Source organism: Carassius auratus, chromosome 40, assembly GCF_003368295.1.
Source record: "Carassius auratus strain Wakin chromosome 40, ASM336829v1, whole genome shotgun sequence".
NCBI lineage: Eukaryota > Metazoa > Chordata > Actinopteri > Cypriniformes > Cyprinidae > Carassius > Carassius auratus.
The window spans coordinates 2277703-2296285 of record NC_039282.1 but is presented as its reverse complement, the minus strand read 5'-3'; the positions used below and the strand labels follow the sequence as shown (position 1 = coordinate 2296285).

At 38.5% G+C, this 18583-nt stretch overlaps 1 protein-coding gene across 1 annotated transcript in view; it reads right to left on the bottom strand.

Annotated features, from left to right (window-relative positions):
- Positions 1-18173, bottom strand: part of LOC113058237 (schwannomin-interacting protein 1) — a 206300-nt gene extending 188127 nt beyond the window's left edge. The window contains exons 1-3 of the mRNA XM_026225940.1: positions 18109-18173; positions 12841-12885; positions 9119-9231 (exon numbers count right to left, since the gene is read on the bottom strand). Coding sequence (XP_026081725.1) covers positions 9119-9148 — 30 coding nt within the window. The 5' untranslated portion in view covers positions 9149-9231; positions 12841-12885; positions 18109-18173. The remainder of the gene's footprint in view (positions 1-9118; positions 9232-12840; positions 12886-18108) is intronic.
- Positions 18174-18583: the final 410 nt, after the last annotated feature.

Genomic DNA, 18583 nt, shown 5'->3' with positions numbered 1-18583 from the left:
GCATAACATTAGAAGTAAACAACACACAGAGACAAAAGAACACATTTTCCCATACAATTCTGACCCCAGGAATTTAATGGAATGGTTAATTTTGACATTCGACAACATATTGACCTTATTTCTGGACAAAAATAGCAAAAAATGGCCAAAGATGTCTAGAGGATCAAAGAGGATCAGAATTGTATGGGAAAATGTGTTCTTTTGTCTCTGTGTGTTTTATTTGGTGAGCTGAATAGATTAACCAACCAGTCAACATATCCCATCATGCGCAAAATAATAAATACTACAAATAACTTTAAAACAATGTGGAATTGATGGATATCCTCATCACTACTCCAAAGTAACATCGCTCACAACACTTGTGTGTGTGTGTGTGTGTGTGTGTGTGCGCGTGTGTGTGTGTGCACATGCGCTCCAGCCTGAAATGACCCTGTTAAATGACTGTGGCGTTTTGCGCTGTAGCTCCATCAGATTTATGAGAGAGTGTGTAATGAGGAACACAGAGTCCAGGTGCGACCAAAGCTTCAATCTCACAGGATCCATGACAATAATAAAACTCTCCAATACACCCAAACTCACACAGACACATGCATTCAAACTGAACGCGGCATCCAATTTTCTTCTTCTGCACACCAGCAGTGATATATGAGGCTGGGATATGAGTGTGGATGCAGGATAAGATTCGTCCTCAACATGCAACAATATTCACCAGAATACAAGAGGTCACAGTCTAGAGGAACATAGAATAGAGGCTTAACATTAACTACATTTTCTGTAGCATGACAGTAGCTGTCCGGTAATCAGCTTTTGGTCACACTGCATTACAGTGAGACGTTCTGTTCATGTGAATGCTGTGTTTCAGTCCACCTGTTCAAACCATTTCAAAAGACTCAAGTTTAAAGGGCCAGTTCATTAAAAAATGTAACTTCTATTATTGATTTACTTTCATGCGTGTTATGCAGCATCTGTTCTTGTGACTTTGTTTTGTGTTGGGACTTTTATGTGATTAGTTTCCAGTTTCCTGTGCTTGTTTTGTAGTCGTTTGTAGTCTTTTTGTCGCTTACCACCTCAGGTGTTCGTTGTTGTCCTATTAGTCATTTACTCTTGTGTTTGTACATAGTCCTTGTGTTTCTTTTGTTTTGTTCATGCATGCTACACCTTTTGTGTTTATGTTACTAGTGATTTGGTTTTTGTTCAGCCTCATTTCCTGTTCTTAATAAACCTGATGTGTCTTAAGAAAAAAATATACTTAAGATTGTTTATTGCAAACCTCTCATTTATTACGCCAACACACAGTGAATGATCGGACAGCTCTCTCGTGACACACACTCGCTGTATATCCCCAATATGAGTCACATTGTCAGCCACAGACATCCGCGATAGATCTCTGCCAGCAAACTCTTCAACCAAAAATCAATGGCTAATTCAGAGGTAAAGACACTCCCAGCACTAATGGACCCCAGGCTTTCAGGACTCCAGCGGAGCAAATGTGTGAAGAAATACACCCGTTTCACACCATTAGGATACTAGTAAATGCTAAGCTAATAGGTTAAAGCCAGCAGTGTTAAATAGGATGGAGCCGATCAATGCAGGAGTCAGGACTGTTATTTACGATCCGCTCCCTCACACACTACCTGCAAATCCTACCAGCCGTTAGCTTCTAATTAGAAGCCACCCAATGACGGATGAGGAAAAAAGCACTCGGGGCAACGAGGAAGCTGTCATGTTTTTTTTTGTTTTTTTTGCAACACTCAAGTCAGTGTGAGAGATTATGAAACAATCGTGTGGAGTGCTTACGCTGCGATTTCACAGGTCACAATGACGAATGGGCCTTCATCCTCCAGCAGCGGATCTGAACTACACATGCACACATACAGGCAGCTGATATTTTTTGCATTCATTTATGTTTGGTATGAAAGAGGTGAGAAAATCCCACAGATGCACATTGAAGGAGGAACCTAAACCACATCTACAGACCAAAAGATCACAGCAATGTGCAGTTTATCCAGTGGGGGCAGTAAAGAAAAGACTGATTTATTGAGCCATAACTTTGTGAATCTTCTAGTAGAAAGTGAGATTGATTTAATTAACAGTTTTAATAGATTTTTGATTTGATTTAGGGGCAATTTTCGCAAATTTAGAAAGATTCGATCCGATCTGATCAGAGTCACGGTGAGATTTCATTTATTTAGATTACGTTATGATTGATGAATACATTTTGTATATTTAATTGCATTCATAGGATTATGTAAATGCTTTTCTTAATGTGTCTTAATAAAATTATCTACTTACAATTGTTTATTGCAAGAGTTTTGAAAGCAAAGACTTTAAATCCATGTACATACAGACTATCTGTAATATAACAAAGAGTAAAGTGGAAACCTGAGCACACTGGACAGTTTTAATATTTCCCTATTATTTCCAGTTTTCAACAGTTATCTTGATCATAACAATACATGATCAAACGTCAAATAAAGAAATGAAGTGGAAACATTCATTTCAGTTGATTGAGAGACTGACACCATCTGCTCAACAAACAGATGCAGCTTTTGCTCCACATAAGAACCTAGAATTCAGTAGGACAAACCTTGAGACTGAGTGACGTGACGGTTGAGCCATGACCATGACCACATGCAGTGTGCTGACCTTTCACACACATCATTTACACGCTCAGCCCTGAACACACACACACACATCATTCGTCTTTGAGATGCTGCAGAATAGCATAGCATCTGACATTGGACTACACCAAAGAACTGTTGCATACAAGACCTCTGAGGTTAGAAAAGCGACACTGAATGTGTTTCAATCATGTTACGGTTATTTCATGTGTGCACCGTTTTGGAAAGTACTTTTATGTTATGTTAGAGTTTTAGGTTTTGAGTTATTCCTGAGCATTTATATATTTTTCTTAGACTTAACCTTCACAGGTGTGTTTCCCCTTTTTTACGAGCATCAGTTCTCCTCCAGCAGAAGCGTGTCGCTGTAAACTGAACTGAAGCAGGAGACACGAGCCATTACCATCACAGCTCATCAATAGACTTATGGAGGGTGTGTTTGTTCAAGGCCTTCCAACACTTTCTTCCATTAGTGATCCTGTATTGAAAGCAAGAAAGGATTTTCTTTATTGCTTATCTACTTGTACATTACATCCTCCACTGATTTATTTAACTGCGCATGAGTGGGATTCGCCAGTTAGCTGTAATGTGAAACCTGAAAATGAAAATGATAAGACCCTCCATGTAAATAGTAATATATTTCTGACATAATTTTAAAACTATTATGTTCAGTATGTACAGTAGCTTTATAGTTGAATCAAACTTGTTTCATTATTGATGAACTTTAATTGCAACACGGACGCTGTCACTGAACTGAAATAAATCAGCACTGAACTCAACTGAGTTAAATAATGACACCGATGACAGCTGCAGAGCTGCTTATTACTGAAACTGAACTTGTTTCATGATTGCTAAATTTTACTACATTAGCTATGTTGTTTTCCTGTTTATTAATTCAAAGCTGCTTCTGTATTGTATTAAATGCTATGTAAATAAATGTGACGACTTTTTAAAGATATTTTTTTATCAATGAAATGTTGCAACATGATTATATGAAGTAAAAGCATACATACCCTAACCTATTAGTATTGTTGATACATTAACAGATATATCTAGCCTATACAAATATGTATGTTTAGGCATGTGTTATTCATTTTTGTACCCGTCAATACATGTTGATATTATATGAAATAAAAAAGTCAATATACTTTGACTTCCTCACTGGCAGACCTGAAGTGGTGAAACTAGGCAAGTACACCTCCAACTCCATCACCCTGAATGTAGGAGCCCCACAGGGCTGTGTCCTGAGTCCCCTGCTCTACTCTCTCTACACACATAACTGCGTGTCTCCCCACAGCTCCACATCTATTATCAAATTTTCTGATGATACTGTGGTTCTGGGCCTCATTTCCAACTAGGGCTGTCACGATATTAGATTTTTCATATCACGGTTATTGTGGCCATAAGAATTCACAATGTCGATATATTGTGATATATATAGAAACCTTGGGGTGGGGAAGATATCAGTCAAATTATTTTTTACTTTGTTTATTGAGTTTTTCTTTTTCACCCAACGAGCATAATATTGATTCTGATAAACGCAGGGCACAAGACTCTGGCTTTCTCTATCTTCTTTAAAGCTCTTATGAAATAACAAGAGAGAAAATACTGTCAAGTTCAACAGTATGATGAATAAATATTAATGGTAACACTTTACAATAAGATGCCATTTGTTAACATTAACGTATTAACGAACATGAATGAACAATGAATGATACATTTATTACACAATTTATTAATCTTTGTTCATGTTAATAAAAACCGAGTTATTCAATGTTCATAGTACATTAATGTTTACAAACACAACTTGTGATTTTAACAATGCATTAGTAAATGCTGAAATTAACATGAACTAAGATTAATAAATGCTGTGGAAATATTGTCCATTATTATTTATGTTATTTATATATGTTAACTAATGTAATTAACTAATGTTAACTAATGAACCTTATTGAAGAATGACTGCAGATGAGGCATTAAGTGCATGGCACAGTGACCAACTTAACATTTTACAGAGTTTAATGTAGCAATGTGGTCGCTCAGTTTTTCAAGATCCATTTTAATCGTGAAACTGTTCATAGATTTGAACAAATAAAGAAATGATGTGTTACTACGCACAGGCCGTATTGATTGCAAATACAAAAATAAGACGAGTAAAGAAAACGCGGTACTTATTAAAATAATCGCCCTTTACTTAAGTATATGAACACAGAAAACCGCTGTTAATAGGTTATATAATATGTCCCAGTCTATGACTAGTATAATAATAACAACTTACTCTGATGAACACAGCTCTCCTCAGAGTCTTCTTCTTGTGTGAAAGGTGTCAGAGTTAAGGCACAATACTGCCACCTGGCCACTCAACCAGGTACTGTTACCAAGTAAATACATGTGGTGTCATCATAAGAAAACTGTTCATTTTAAATATTGTGGTTATCACTAATACTGGTATATACCCATACACTAAATTAACATGATATCGATAATTGTTTATTTGAATATCACGGCTATCGTAAATACTGGTATATCGCGACAGCCCTATTTCCAACAATAATGAATCCCCATACTTGGATGAGGTAGAGAAATTAACATCATGGTGCCAGGACAACTGTTTCTCTCTGAATGTGAGCAAAACTAAAGAACTGATAGTGGACTTCAGGAAGAGACAGCAGCAGCCCTATACTCCTCTTATGATCAGCGGGACCCCTGTAGAGAGGGTGAGCAGCTTCAAGTACCTTGGTGTAAACATCTCAGAGGACCTGACTTGGACTACTCACATTCAAACACAGGTTAATAAAGCCAGACAAAGACTGTACCATCTGCGTTACCTGAGAAAATTCAGGGTTTCACCAGCAATCTTGAAAAATTTATATTCAGGGACCATAAAAAGTGTGGTGTGGGAACAGCTCAAGTCACGACTGCAAAGCCCTGCAGAGAGTTGTGCGCTTAGCTGAGTCTGCTCTCCCCTCTCTGCAGGACATCTACCTCAAACGCTGGAAAAGCAGGGCCGTTAAAATCATCAAGGACTCCAACCACCCTAGTAACCATCTTTTCACTTTGCTGCCATCTGGTAAGCGCTTCCGTAGTCTGATGACAAAAATGGCACTGTTCCCCCAGGCCATCAAGCTCCTAAACTCAAAACCAGCCTCTTAAGAACAATACTTGTCTCCACTTAATAATCACTTAATCAGTAAGATTTTCACCATTCTCTACCTCATATTGACAAATTGACAGTATCACAACCTATTTGCACATTCCCCTCTTGTACATTCCTGTGTATTTAAGACTACAGTATACTTTCATGGACATTTTATTTTCTATTCTATATTTAGTTCTACAGTATACATTTTATTTGAGATTTTATTCTTTTATTTCTATTGTTTACTTTTATTTAATTATTTCATATCTATATTTATGTATATTTTCCTCTGTGTCGTATTATTTAATAATTGCACTGTCCATGGAGCGGACCTGACTCACATTTCACTTCTGGTTATATATGCTCTATATAATTGTGTATGTGACAAATAAAAATATTGAATCTTGATATACGGCAATATATGTCATACACTCACCTAAAGGATTATTAGGAACACCTGTTCAATTTCTCATTAATGCAATTATCTAATCAACCAATCACAAGGCAGTTGCTTCAATGCATTTAGGGGTGTGGTCCTGGTCAAGACAACCTCCTGAACTCCAAACTGAATGTCAGAATGAGAAAGAAAGGTGATTTAAGCAATTTTGAGCATGGCATGGTTGTTGGTGCCAGACGGGCTGGTCTGAGTATTTCACAATCTGCTCAGTTACTGGGATTTTCATGCACAACCATTTCTAGGGTTTACAAAGAATGGTGTGAAAAGGGAAAAACATCCAGTATGCGGCAGTCCTGTGGGCGAAAAAGCCTTGTGAATGCTAGAGGAGAATGGGATGACTGATTCAAGCTGATAGAAGAGCAACTTTGACTGAAATAACCACTCGTTACAAACGAGGTATGCAGCAAAGCATTTGTGAAGCCACAACACACACAACCTTGAGGCGGATGGGCTACAACAGCAGAAGACCCCACCATGTACCACTCATCTCCACTACAAATAGGAAAAAGAGGCTACGATTTGCACGATTTCACCAAAATTGGACAATTGAAGACTGGGAAAATGTTGCCTGGTCTGATGAGTCGGGATTTCTGTTGAGACATTCAGATGGTAGAGTCAGAATTTGGCGTAAACAGAATGAGAACATGGATCCATCATGCCTTGTTACCACTGTGCAGGCTGCTGGTGTTGGTGTAATGGTGTGGGGGATGTTTCCTTTTCACACTTTAGGCCCCTTGGTGCCAATTGGGCATTGTTTAAATGCCACGGCCTACCTGAGCATTGTTTCTAACCATGTCCATCCCTTTATGACCACCATGTACCCATCCTCTGATGGCTACTTCCAGCAGGATAATGCACCAAGTCACAAAGCTCGTATAATTTCAAATTGGTTTCTTGAACATGACAATGAGTTCACTGTACCAAAATGTCCCCCACAGTCGCCAGATCTCAACCCAATAGAGCATCTTTGGGATGTGCTGGAATGGGAGCTTCATGCCCTGGATGTGCATCCCACAAATCTCCATCAACTCCAAAATGCTATCCTATCAATATGGGCCAAGATTTCTAAAGAATTCTTTCAGCACCTTGTTGAATCAATACCATGTAGAATTAAGGCAGTTCTGAAGACGAAAGGGGGTCAAACACAGTATTAGCATGGTGTTCCTAATAATCCTTTAGTTGAGTGTATATTACATTTCCATATGGGAGTTTATCTGATTTTATATTTTTATGAGTGTTTTCTTTTTTTGTTTTTTACATTGTTGAAATCACAGATAGAGACTCCAAACCTGAAATGAGTGTGTCAGGCCAAAGACACGTTCAATATGTGCACTGAATCATATCTGCTGTTGTTACTGTCTCACATCTGCTCTCAAACTAGAGTTATCTATGTTTAAAAGCACTGCACTGCAAAAGCATGCCAAGACCTTGAAAGGCAAACTGAAAATAAGAAATCAATACATATCAGCTATAGTTTTGCAGTAATATGCTGCATAATTCCCCTGAAATGAGTAAGGTGACAACCTGTGAATTATTGTAAATGAATGCATTGCAGGCCAGAGGTGGTGATGTGGCCTGGCACTGAGAAGAATAATTTTCACTTCATTCATTTAGCTGTCCAGATTCAATTATTCCACTCACAGCACGCTTAACTAATATAAATGTGTTTATCTCAAGAAAAGTTTCAAGTTTTTGCCCTTATAAAGCTCTTGTGTGCATAACTACTTCTGTACATCACCGAATACAAAATTTATTTATTAAACAATTTTTTTAAAACTAGCAAGGTTGATCAAATCAACAATTAATAAATAAATGAATAAAATGAGAAAAACAGAAAAAAACTACTAGAAATACAAATTAATTAATTAATTAATGATAAATAAAACACTTTTTTGTATGAAAAAAATAAAGAAAACAACAGAATAGTACAATAGTAAAACACTGATCAAAAAGTGGTCAAGGAACACTGAAGTAGTGTGTATGTCATCAACAGTGTATAAGTGAAAAGATACTCCCTACTTATTAAGCATGGACACCAGAGGGAGCATATACAGGGAAAACAACAACGGTCCGAGGACTGAGCCCTGCGGGACTCCACAATTAATATTATTCACCTGTTAGTCAAATAAGAACAGAACTAATATTAATTACTATCATAAAGACCCACTGATATCTGTGAATGTGTCAATTGAACCTCATCGCTGAACAAATCAAACACAGCACTTAGATCTAATGAAACTAAAGCCTTTTTAAGTTGGTTTTTGTAAATATATCATTTGAGACTCCTAAAAGAGCAGATTCAGTACTGTGCAAGGCATTGAAATCAGACATTGAAATTTTTATGCAGAGATTTCTCAGTCATTTACATTACATTTACATTTATTCATTTAGCTGACGCTTTTATCCAAATAGTCAAATACGATTTTAACTAAAAATCATTACAGCTTTTTCAAGGATAAAAGGTAATTAGACAGAGAGGTAGACTCAAGGTCAGGTTTTAAGATACAATGTCACAACATGTTTAAGGTGGTTAGGGAAGGTGCCAGTAAATAATAATTTGTTGATGACTGATAACAGACCAAAACCGACCATTTCAATGGTTTGTTGTGCTAAAATAATGTTATAATACCACTGATAGAGCACAACTCGACTCTTCAATTTTTATGAGCCAAAGAAATTCATCATATAAACCATGAAAAGCAGCATTTGCACAGAGATTTGCGGTAGGCCGCTGTTGTCTGTGAACACTTCACTTCACACTCAAGAGCCAAACTCAACAAGACAATCTCATCTTTATTAATCAATCAACAATCTTCACCTAATTAAGCAGTAATTACAGAGCTGGGCATAAGGCCAGCACAGATCTAAGAGTGATCCGCAGGAGTGTAACAGAGACGCTCCTACCTCAGCGGCATGGTGCTCGAGCGGATCCATCTTGTCCTGAAGGGTCTTCTGTTTGAAAGCTTCTGTCCACTGTGCTCGCTCACACTCCAGGACGAATCCAAGATCTGTGGATTCTGGGAGATTAAGAGTACAAGGTGAAGCTTTAAAGGTTTAGATATATGTTTGTGCAACATGTAATTTGAATGAGATTTCAAACTGCTCACAAACTCAATTCAATGATTCTTCAGTTCACGTCAGAGACTTTCATTGACTCAACATTTTCACAAATTAAGCTTCTTCAAAGCTGTTTTTGTGTTCAAAAACATTATCACACTTCGATGAATAAAGATCATGGCCTTCAAGCAGATATTTGGTATTGTGTGTAATGACAGTGACACTTGTTGGATAAGTCTTGGACTTCTACTAATACAACACTATAATTAATTGTCAATTAAAGTGTTAATTCATTCCCAAAAAATGAAAATTCTGTCATCATTTACTCCCCCACTACTTATTCCAAATCTACATGAATTTCTTTCTTCTGTTGAACATAAGATAATTTGAAGAATATTGATGACCAAAGATTTGGTGGTAGCCACTGACTTCCATTGTAAGGGGGGGAAACTATACAATGTATAAATATAAAATAACGACAAGAGGGTGAGAAAATGGAGCCAAAAGTTAAATTTGTATTTAGGTTCATTAGGTGAACTTTCCCTGTAACTTTGCATTTAAAAACATAAAAATAAGGACATATGGAAAACTCAATTTGTTAGCTTGATCCTTAGCTTGATGGTAGTCATTGAGCTAATGCTGGCAACTATGTTATATGTTACAAAAACTGTACGCCTAAAAACAATGATGAACTTAAGCAATAATGTGTAAAGTCCTAAGCTGAATTTACCAATTTTAAAAGCATTTTGTACATTTTTAATAGAGGGTTAATCAAAGGTTTGGATGGATGAAACTGAGAAATTCTGGCATTTGAAAGACAGTTGTTGAAAAGTGAATAAAGAAACACATTTAAAGCGGTTATAATTTATCTTTTAGAATAACAATTAAAAATACATTTATAAAAAATGTCCCGATATAGCAAGCTTAAGAGAGTGATGTAGATGCTTCAATGAGAAGTGAAGTGAAGTGACATTCAGCCAAGTATGGTGACCCATACTCAGAATTTGTGCTCTGCATTTAACCCATCTGAAATGCACACACACAGAGCAGTGAACACACACACACACACACACTGTGAGCACACACCCGGAGCAGTGTTCATCATTTATGCTGCGGCGCCCGGGGAGGAGTTGGGGGTTCAGTGCCTTGCTCAAGGACACCTAAGTCGTGGTATTGAAGGTGGAGAGAGAACTGTTCATGCACTCCCCCCACCCACAATTCCGTCCGGCCCGAGACTAGAACCCACAACCCTTTGATTGGGAGTCCAACCCTCTAACCATTAGGCCACGACTTCCCCCAGAGATATTTGCTTGTAATTTAGAGAATTAATTTAGTTATTTTCAGATAGTTAATCACAGCGTTGAGACCAATGTGTTTGTTTAGCTCTCATATTCTTCACCCTACAATACGAGCTGCATTCACACTAGAGTAATGAGTGGCCTGTCACTAAACTCTATCATCAACTGAAAGCCAACAAACACAAACTGCATTGGAGTTAAAACATCCTTGAGGCTTTAAAGAGGTCATATACTGCGATTTAAAGTTTTCCTTTCTCTTTGGAGTGTTACAAGCTCTTGGTGCATGAAGACGATCTTTAAAGTTGCAAAGACTAAAGTTTCAAATCCAAAGAGATATTCTTTATCGAAGTTAAGACTCTGTAACGCCCCCTAAAACACCTTGTTTTAACACGCCCCACATGTCTACATCACTGTGTGGAAATATTTGCATAATGCCGGAAAATGTTCACGCAAAGAAAGAAGGCTGGGTTCAGTAACACAGTTAGTGTTGAAGCAGTCGTGTCAGGGAGATGTGTGTGTATCTAGGAGAAAGCAATGTGAGGTGGGAGATAAAGGACCAAAGGGCGGGATTCTTTTTAATGAAAATGAGAAACAGTCATAGAATCAACGAGAAACATAAATCCACTCCGGAAACAGAGGTATCAGTCAAACCAGAATTCTTCGCTTGTAAACCCTGAGCAATAACAAAAAGCAGCCGCGCCATGTGCAGTTGAAGATCCCAATAGAGAATACGGCGAGAGGTGAAGCCCGCAGAGAGAGTGAGTACCGTAGGCTGGATACCGCGTCCGTTCAGGATCACAGCGTCTGAGTTAGTAGAGCAGAGTAAGGAGCATGAAGGAGAAAGGCTTCCAGACAAACCGCACAGGAAAAGACAAGACAGGACTTGACTCAGCAGGTAGGAGATGCGTCTTCGGCGTTGATAGCTAGGAATAAACTGACAAAAGGGGCAGAGGAAGCGGAGGTAGAAATAGCAGGAAGAGTCAGGGAAAAGGGGAAACAGGTGAGATTATTGGGTGAGATAAGTGTAAGTGGGAACAGCTGGAACTAATGAAATTAAAGTGATGGTGTAGAGAAAGAGTGTGTAGGATGACCACTAGAGGGGGACAGAAAAAGGAGGAACCCGGATAATGACAGCAAAAGCACTTTATTTGTTATTCTGAAAGTAGATGCATAGGAATCTTTTAGATTACTTACAACAGAACAGCAACGCATTTTATGGACGAGCGTTTCGTGAACCTAGAAGAGGAGGTCATTCTGACTTTGCTACGACAATCTGGTGCTTCTGAATCAGCTACAGTATGCATGCTTTGTTATTAGTTTAAGCATTTGCTGTTGAATATTCAAATGCAAAGTTTTGCGCATAGCACGTGTACCTAGTCTGTTCCTCTTTCAGCTTGAACGGATGGTAAAACTAAGGACATTATTAAATGTCTTAACATTTATTTTGAAAGATGAAGCTCGCGCTTATGGAAAGGGGCATTACATTTCTGACGAGTGCTTGCGGTGATCGACCAATCACAATGCACTGGGTCAGTTGGCCAATCAGAGCAGACTGTGCTTGTCAGAAGGAGGGGCTTTGTAGAAAACGATGCATTTGAGAGAGACAGGACATAGAGGACCTACAATAATCTACAGTATTTGAAAGATAATGTGTTTTTTTGAACATTATGCATGTCAACATATTCTTTTACACCAAATACACAAAATAATGATCTTTAAAAAAGCATCATATGACCCCTTTAACACGAGCTAGAGGTTGACATGTTTTGCCTGTGCAAAACTCACGTTAATAGAACAGATGCATTAATGCAAATATACTGTACATGGTAATAATGACACCAGTGAGATGTCAAGTCTCACGATATTCATGTGCATTTCTCAGCATCACATCATTAAGACACAGGCATGTTTAAAGTTCTGGCTTGTTCTCTTCTGTGTGTGATGCTGTGGACGGCCTCCGTCTCTGCTGATGGCCGTTTCTATGACAACAGACAGCATGCCACACAAGAACTGAACACGGTGCGCTTGATCATTTAGGAAAAGCCTCAGATCTAGAGGGAAAACCACAGTGTGTTGACTTCCAAATAAGTTCAGTACCAGGATGTGAAATGACTTCAGTTTGATGAGAACATGTACAATGTTCATGAGTGCAGGGTACAAACAGTCTTCCAGGGTGAGCTTTCCCTCGATAATATGCAGTTATATACTGGAATTTAGTAATAATAATGTCATGTGTACTGTATGTAAGTTTAAATGTATGTTTTTCTTCACCTTTCCAGCTTTAGCTTCTGGTGGCGATGAGACGCGTCTTTCCGCCTGGAAAACAAAAGCAATCAATAATCATTAGCCCAGTTATGCCCTTATGACTAAAAGTAATAAAATGGACGTATTTGCACTGTATGAGGTGATTCCTGATGGGATTTTTTTTTTTTACCGGAGTCTTGTCCTAATCTAAATCAGCCCTTATGTCATTTACAAATCATTTACACACCTTCATGTTGTTTCAAACCCATATGACTTTCTATCTTTCTTCTGAATGTATGAAAATGGTTATTTAGCTTTTTTATTGAGTGCATTTATCTTATTAAATATCTGATCGCATTGTATGAAGAAGAGCAGCATGAACATCCTGCTGAACATCTGCTTTCAGATCATTCAGGTTTAAAGCACATAAAGGTGAGTGAATGATGACAGAATTGTCATGTAGAGATAAACTCACCCTTTACATGTGGAACAGATCAGAAACAAGAAATAAGCACTGCAGTGATTCTCAAACATCTCATGCTAGTTAACATGTAGTCTGTGCGTTCATTGCTAAAGATTTATAGTGTCAGCTATTTTTATCTACTAATTTAATTCCTACTCTGACCACTTCAATATGTGTTCAATATACATTTTCTTTAATCAAGCAGACCATATTTGATTCAGCAATGAAGGTCATTTGTACAGACTGACAGGTTTCCAACAGGTCTTATCAGAGAGCAGCTGTTTTTATTTGTGAAAGCATGTTATCAGTGACCCTGTACATGCAGGAGAAACAGTGAATAAGGGAAAAGAGCTTTATCTGCAGGCATCGTCATTAATTGGAAAATTGGAAATCAATTTACTCCAACAACAATCACAGAGGTAATTATTCTAGATTCACAAGCATCTAGAGCAGAGAGAAAAACTGATCCGGCTCGAACGGAAGGAAATCTGAGTGCCGCTGGTCCTGAAAACTCACCAGATGAGCAGATACGCACTGGGTCAAGCTGAATTATTAAGATTAAAATAATTTCCTGCCGCTCTGTAATATGCAAAGCAAAATATGCATCAAATATACATAGGTTGATTAAAAATGTAAAAGAATGCATGTGATCAGTTAACAGCAGGTCAGCTCTGCTCTGCTCAGCAACACACATGATTTGAGGAATCAGTGATTCACTCATACACTGAAGACGATAGCACACTAGGAGAAGTGATGTGTGAATGAATAAACCCCACTAACATGCACACAGAATGGCTAATGCATCGACGGCTAGTCATGCACACGTCATTTAGTTGTTAGACAGAAAGGCGTCCGTCTGATGTGTGACTGTAAACATCTCTGAGATGAAAGCTAAACATCCCTGGAGCCAAGCCGGTGTCACATGCACAGATTCACCAGAGAGCAGTCAAGAGCAGAAACAGCTCCAATTAGAAGGCAGGTCACCCGAGCTGCGCATTATACATGCAGATAGCAAATTAACTCAATATCTATAATTAAGCAGGACATCAAGGGAAGAGGCTCGTCTGGGTCTCTCTCTCTCTCTCTCTCATATATATATATATATATATATATATATATATATATATATATATATATATATATATATATATATATATATATATATATATATATGTATGAGTGTGTGTGTGTGTGTGTGTGTGCCTGTGTTGTTTGCATCACTGGATATAGCTTTCGCTCATTTAACATTTCTTATAAAACATTATGAAATACTGATATCAAAAGGAAGTTTCACCCAAAATAAAACTGCGTTCAGTAATTTCTCACCTCAAGGGAACTGAAAGGCTCAAGGCTCAAGGTAGTAAGAACATTAAAATAGTCTTTATTATCTTTCTGGACTGGGAACGTTTCAGTTGTGTAGCTGTCTATGGGAGGGTCAGAAAGCTCTCAGATTTCATCAGAAATATCTTAATTTGTGTTCCCGAGATGAACAAGGGTCTTACAGGTTTGGATAAGTAATCACTGACAGTGTTCTTTAGGTGAATTATTCCTTCAAGATTTGCATATGCCTTCTTACCTCGTTCTCTTTCAGTGTTAAACTGATGATTCACACTATGCCTCAGATCACAGTAAACCCAGAAACAGTAAAAGCTTCAGTGAATTTTACAGTACATACACTGTAAAAACCATTTGTAACAGTATAAAGAAGCTTAAAATGACTTTTATTGGTCTTTCCGATTTAGTCTGCCAGATTCAGTCATATTAAATCATACATTTGACTTTAACTTAATTTCATGTCGCCACATGAAACATATTTTGGATATTTTTTTTCTGTGTATTGGTATGAAGTTTGCACATGAAAATGCTTCAGATAACTGCTGTATAGCATTATGCCATGTTATTATTACCTTTTCATGCATATATCTGTGAGATAAAGTATGCTTGAATAATAATAATAATACTTTTTGAAAGTATTTATCATCAATGCATTGAAAGTTGCATGAACCAAATGTTTCTTCCAATACAACTTTGTCCAACATCCAAGAACTGTCTAATCTGAATGTCACTTGTGAAGAGCAGTTCCTCTTGCTCCAGGACGGTTTTATTCCTCCACCAGATCAGCATGCAATCAGATCTCTGTACTGTAAAGAAGAACTGTAAAATCAGACTTGGCAACAGCCCAGCAGTGCACAAGGAGAATATGGGTGAGATGCAAGAGACTGTATAAGCCTGGCCAAACGTGTAACACAGCGTGAGGAGAGCTGTGTGTCTGTAGGCTAAAGATCTGACTCCAACTCAGTATGTTTGAGTACATTTAGATCCATTATTCACACGCTGCATTTGGACATTTAGACTCATCACAGCATTAGGAAATTAACAACATTTAAAGGTGCCATAGAATGCAAAAAACACAGTTGTGTGGCCGCAGTGTGTGAAAACAACCAGCCTATGATGGTACAAGTACACCCACTCATTGCTTTATAATTCCCAAAAATCATAAACAGTCTCTGTACCCAAGCATTTCCAGACTATGACGACATCGGTGAAAGCCCCGCCCATTTGTGAAGCTCTCTGCCCTATTAGCATGAGTGAGGAGCAGCGGTCCGTCATTACTGTTCTCTTGCTGTAGCACCAAAGAGCCATTAAAAGTGTCATGTGTTGGGATGCCCCAACCAACATAGAAGTCTCCATAGACCACTGAGGACACGGTGGTTAACTTTCATTTTCAAAGGCAACGTCCTGAAAAAAAAAAAAATGAAAAAAAGGGGAAAGTCCTATACTTTGTGCTAACATTTTACACCGGACTGCCTCACACACCAGGGTCAGTTCAACGCTGGAGTTGTGCAGAGATTGCTTCCGAAAGAGGGATCGATACCAACGATTTGTGTGCAAACGTCCAGACTCCAGACAAAGTACGCATCATGCATCAGATTTTGGCTCTTTGTAAGGCTAATGTTGCTAAAGATACCATTGTCTCTGTCTGTTTGCACTAAAGCTGCCTTCACGTGCTACCATAATGATCTTTAATAGGGAAGCGGTACTTAAAAAATTGCATTTGTAAGCAATGTGTGAGGTCAGTTTTACGGTTACCGTTACACCGGTGGTATGCTCGTGAGCTTGAGCTTGAGCTTGAGAAGGGAGCAAGGATTGTCAGGTTTTCACAAAGAAAACCCTCCCACGGACATGAAAAGCAGCCCGCAGCAACAGTGTTAAAGTAGTCCAGTTCTATGGAAAAACTGTGGATTGGCAACGCTGGACGAGAGGCGGGAACACCAGCTCATTTTCATTTAAAGGGGACATAGACATAAACAGAATGTTATGGCTCCTATCCTAAAAGTGTTAATTTCAAGAAGCTATAAATAATTATCTGTGTGGTATTTTGAGACAACACTTCACATACACACTCTGGTGACATCAGAGAACAATTTAAAATATCAATGCATTCTGTGGCAGTCTTAAAATGTCAGTTATTGATTGAGATAATGAAGGAAGAGTTGGACTGACTGACTATTTGTTCAGATTATTAACAGAACAGAACTAAAGACTAAAGGAGACTCAAAAACAGACTAAAGGAGACTCAAAGTGTATGATAATTGGTAAAGAATATACAGCAACATGATTTGTGTGAAAGAAGATTGTGTGCAAACATAAAGGCAGCAATGTGAGCCTTTTACCCCACACTGTTAGGAATAAACGGTCCGGGACAGTGATGTAGTGCAGATAGAGGGGCGTTAGAGGCACACACAGCAGATAGATGGGATCTCATCGAGAGAGAGAGAGAGAGAGAGAGAGAGAGAGAACAAGAGATAGAGGGAGAGGGAATGAGAGAGAGAGGAAGAGAGAGAGAGAGAGAGAGAGAGCAAGAGATAGAGGGAGAGAGAAAGAGAGAGAGAGAGAGAGGGAGAGAACAAGAGATAGAGGGAGAGGGAATGAGAGAGAGAGAGAGAGAAAACGAGAGAGAGACAGAAGATGAAGATTCTGACCAGACGCACTAGATATGAGCTCCTGTTAATTAATATAAAATACTGCTGTTAACTGAGGCAAAAGCTCATAAAAAGCCTGTGTTTTAACACTTATGGAAATATAAGAGGGTATATATATATATAATTCTAAAACCTTTCCTAAATCTGGAAACACATCATCACACTCTTGTTCATCATTCATAAACAATGATTAGCGGTGTCACACATTAAGCATGCTATTTTCCACTAACTTTCCACATAATTAACTACAAATTATATTACAAATTGTGACCAATCAAATATATATAATTTATGACAAGTGCAAAGCAAACTGAATGGAACAGGCTAATTTACACTAAACATTCAACACTCTTGTGCATTTTAAAATACTATATCAAATTATTATAATAGTTCAAATTTAAAATCAGTTATGTTTATTTGACGTTTAGAAAGAACGTATGAGAGATGGAAAGTCACAAATCATGTCCGGAAATTCAATATCACATGAATTGTAAAATAAAGCCTCTCTCATAGCCTAATATTCAGATTTTTCTGAGCTTGAAAATCAACATGTTCTGATGGAAAGCAGCTTTCAGCAACCAAACACAGACTCGGGTTCGGGACTGAAGCATGCACTGGACCGAACACCGACCGGAAAGTTCTGCTTCACCTCAAAGCGTCTCCGTGCATCACCGGCAATTAACCAACATCACTGTATTCATACACAGAGAAGGGATCCGAATCAGCCTTTGACGTGTGACGTAATGGATCGGAACCGCTGCGGATCCCGGCGGCACCGGGGACAGTAACGAGCCGAACTGATCACTGCACCTTCGCGTCTATAGTGGATCAGAAACGGCGGCGGTTTACCTGAGAGATGCCCGGAGCGTCCTCAGTCCTGTCCGACAGTCACACGCATGACATCACCGCTTCACCTCGCGAGCGTCTGCAGGACAGCGCGTGAAGAGCGTCGCGTCGCGGCGCGTTCTGGGCTGCTTCCTCTCAGCCAATCAGAGGAGCGCGTCCGCGCCCAGCATCAGCATCAATCACGCGCGCGCACAGCGGGGCTAGTCGTCACTGGGCTTGTATCTCAGCTGCTGGCTTTCTCCTGTAACTGAATGATGTGAACAGCACATTATGAGCAGCTGTATGAATGACGGCATGGTTTTTTATATGTTTTTTTTTTTTTTTTTTTTTTCATTGACCAAGACCCCTGCATATCTTTCCTGTTTTTGACTGTTTTACAGAATACATTTATCCGAAAACCCCGTGAATAGCCTGTTAGCTTGACAACCTATTTTGGTCCTACTTTATTTTAAGGTATAATATTATGAACTATTATCTT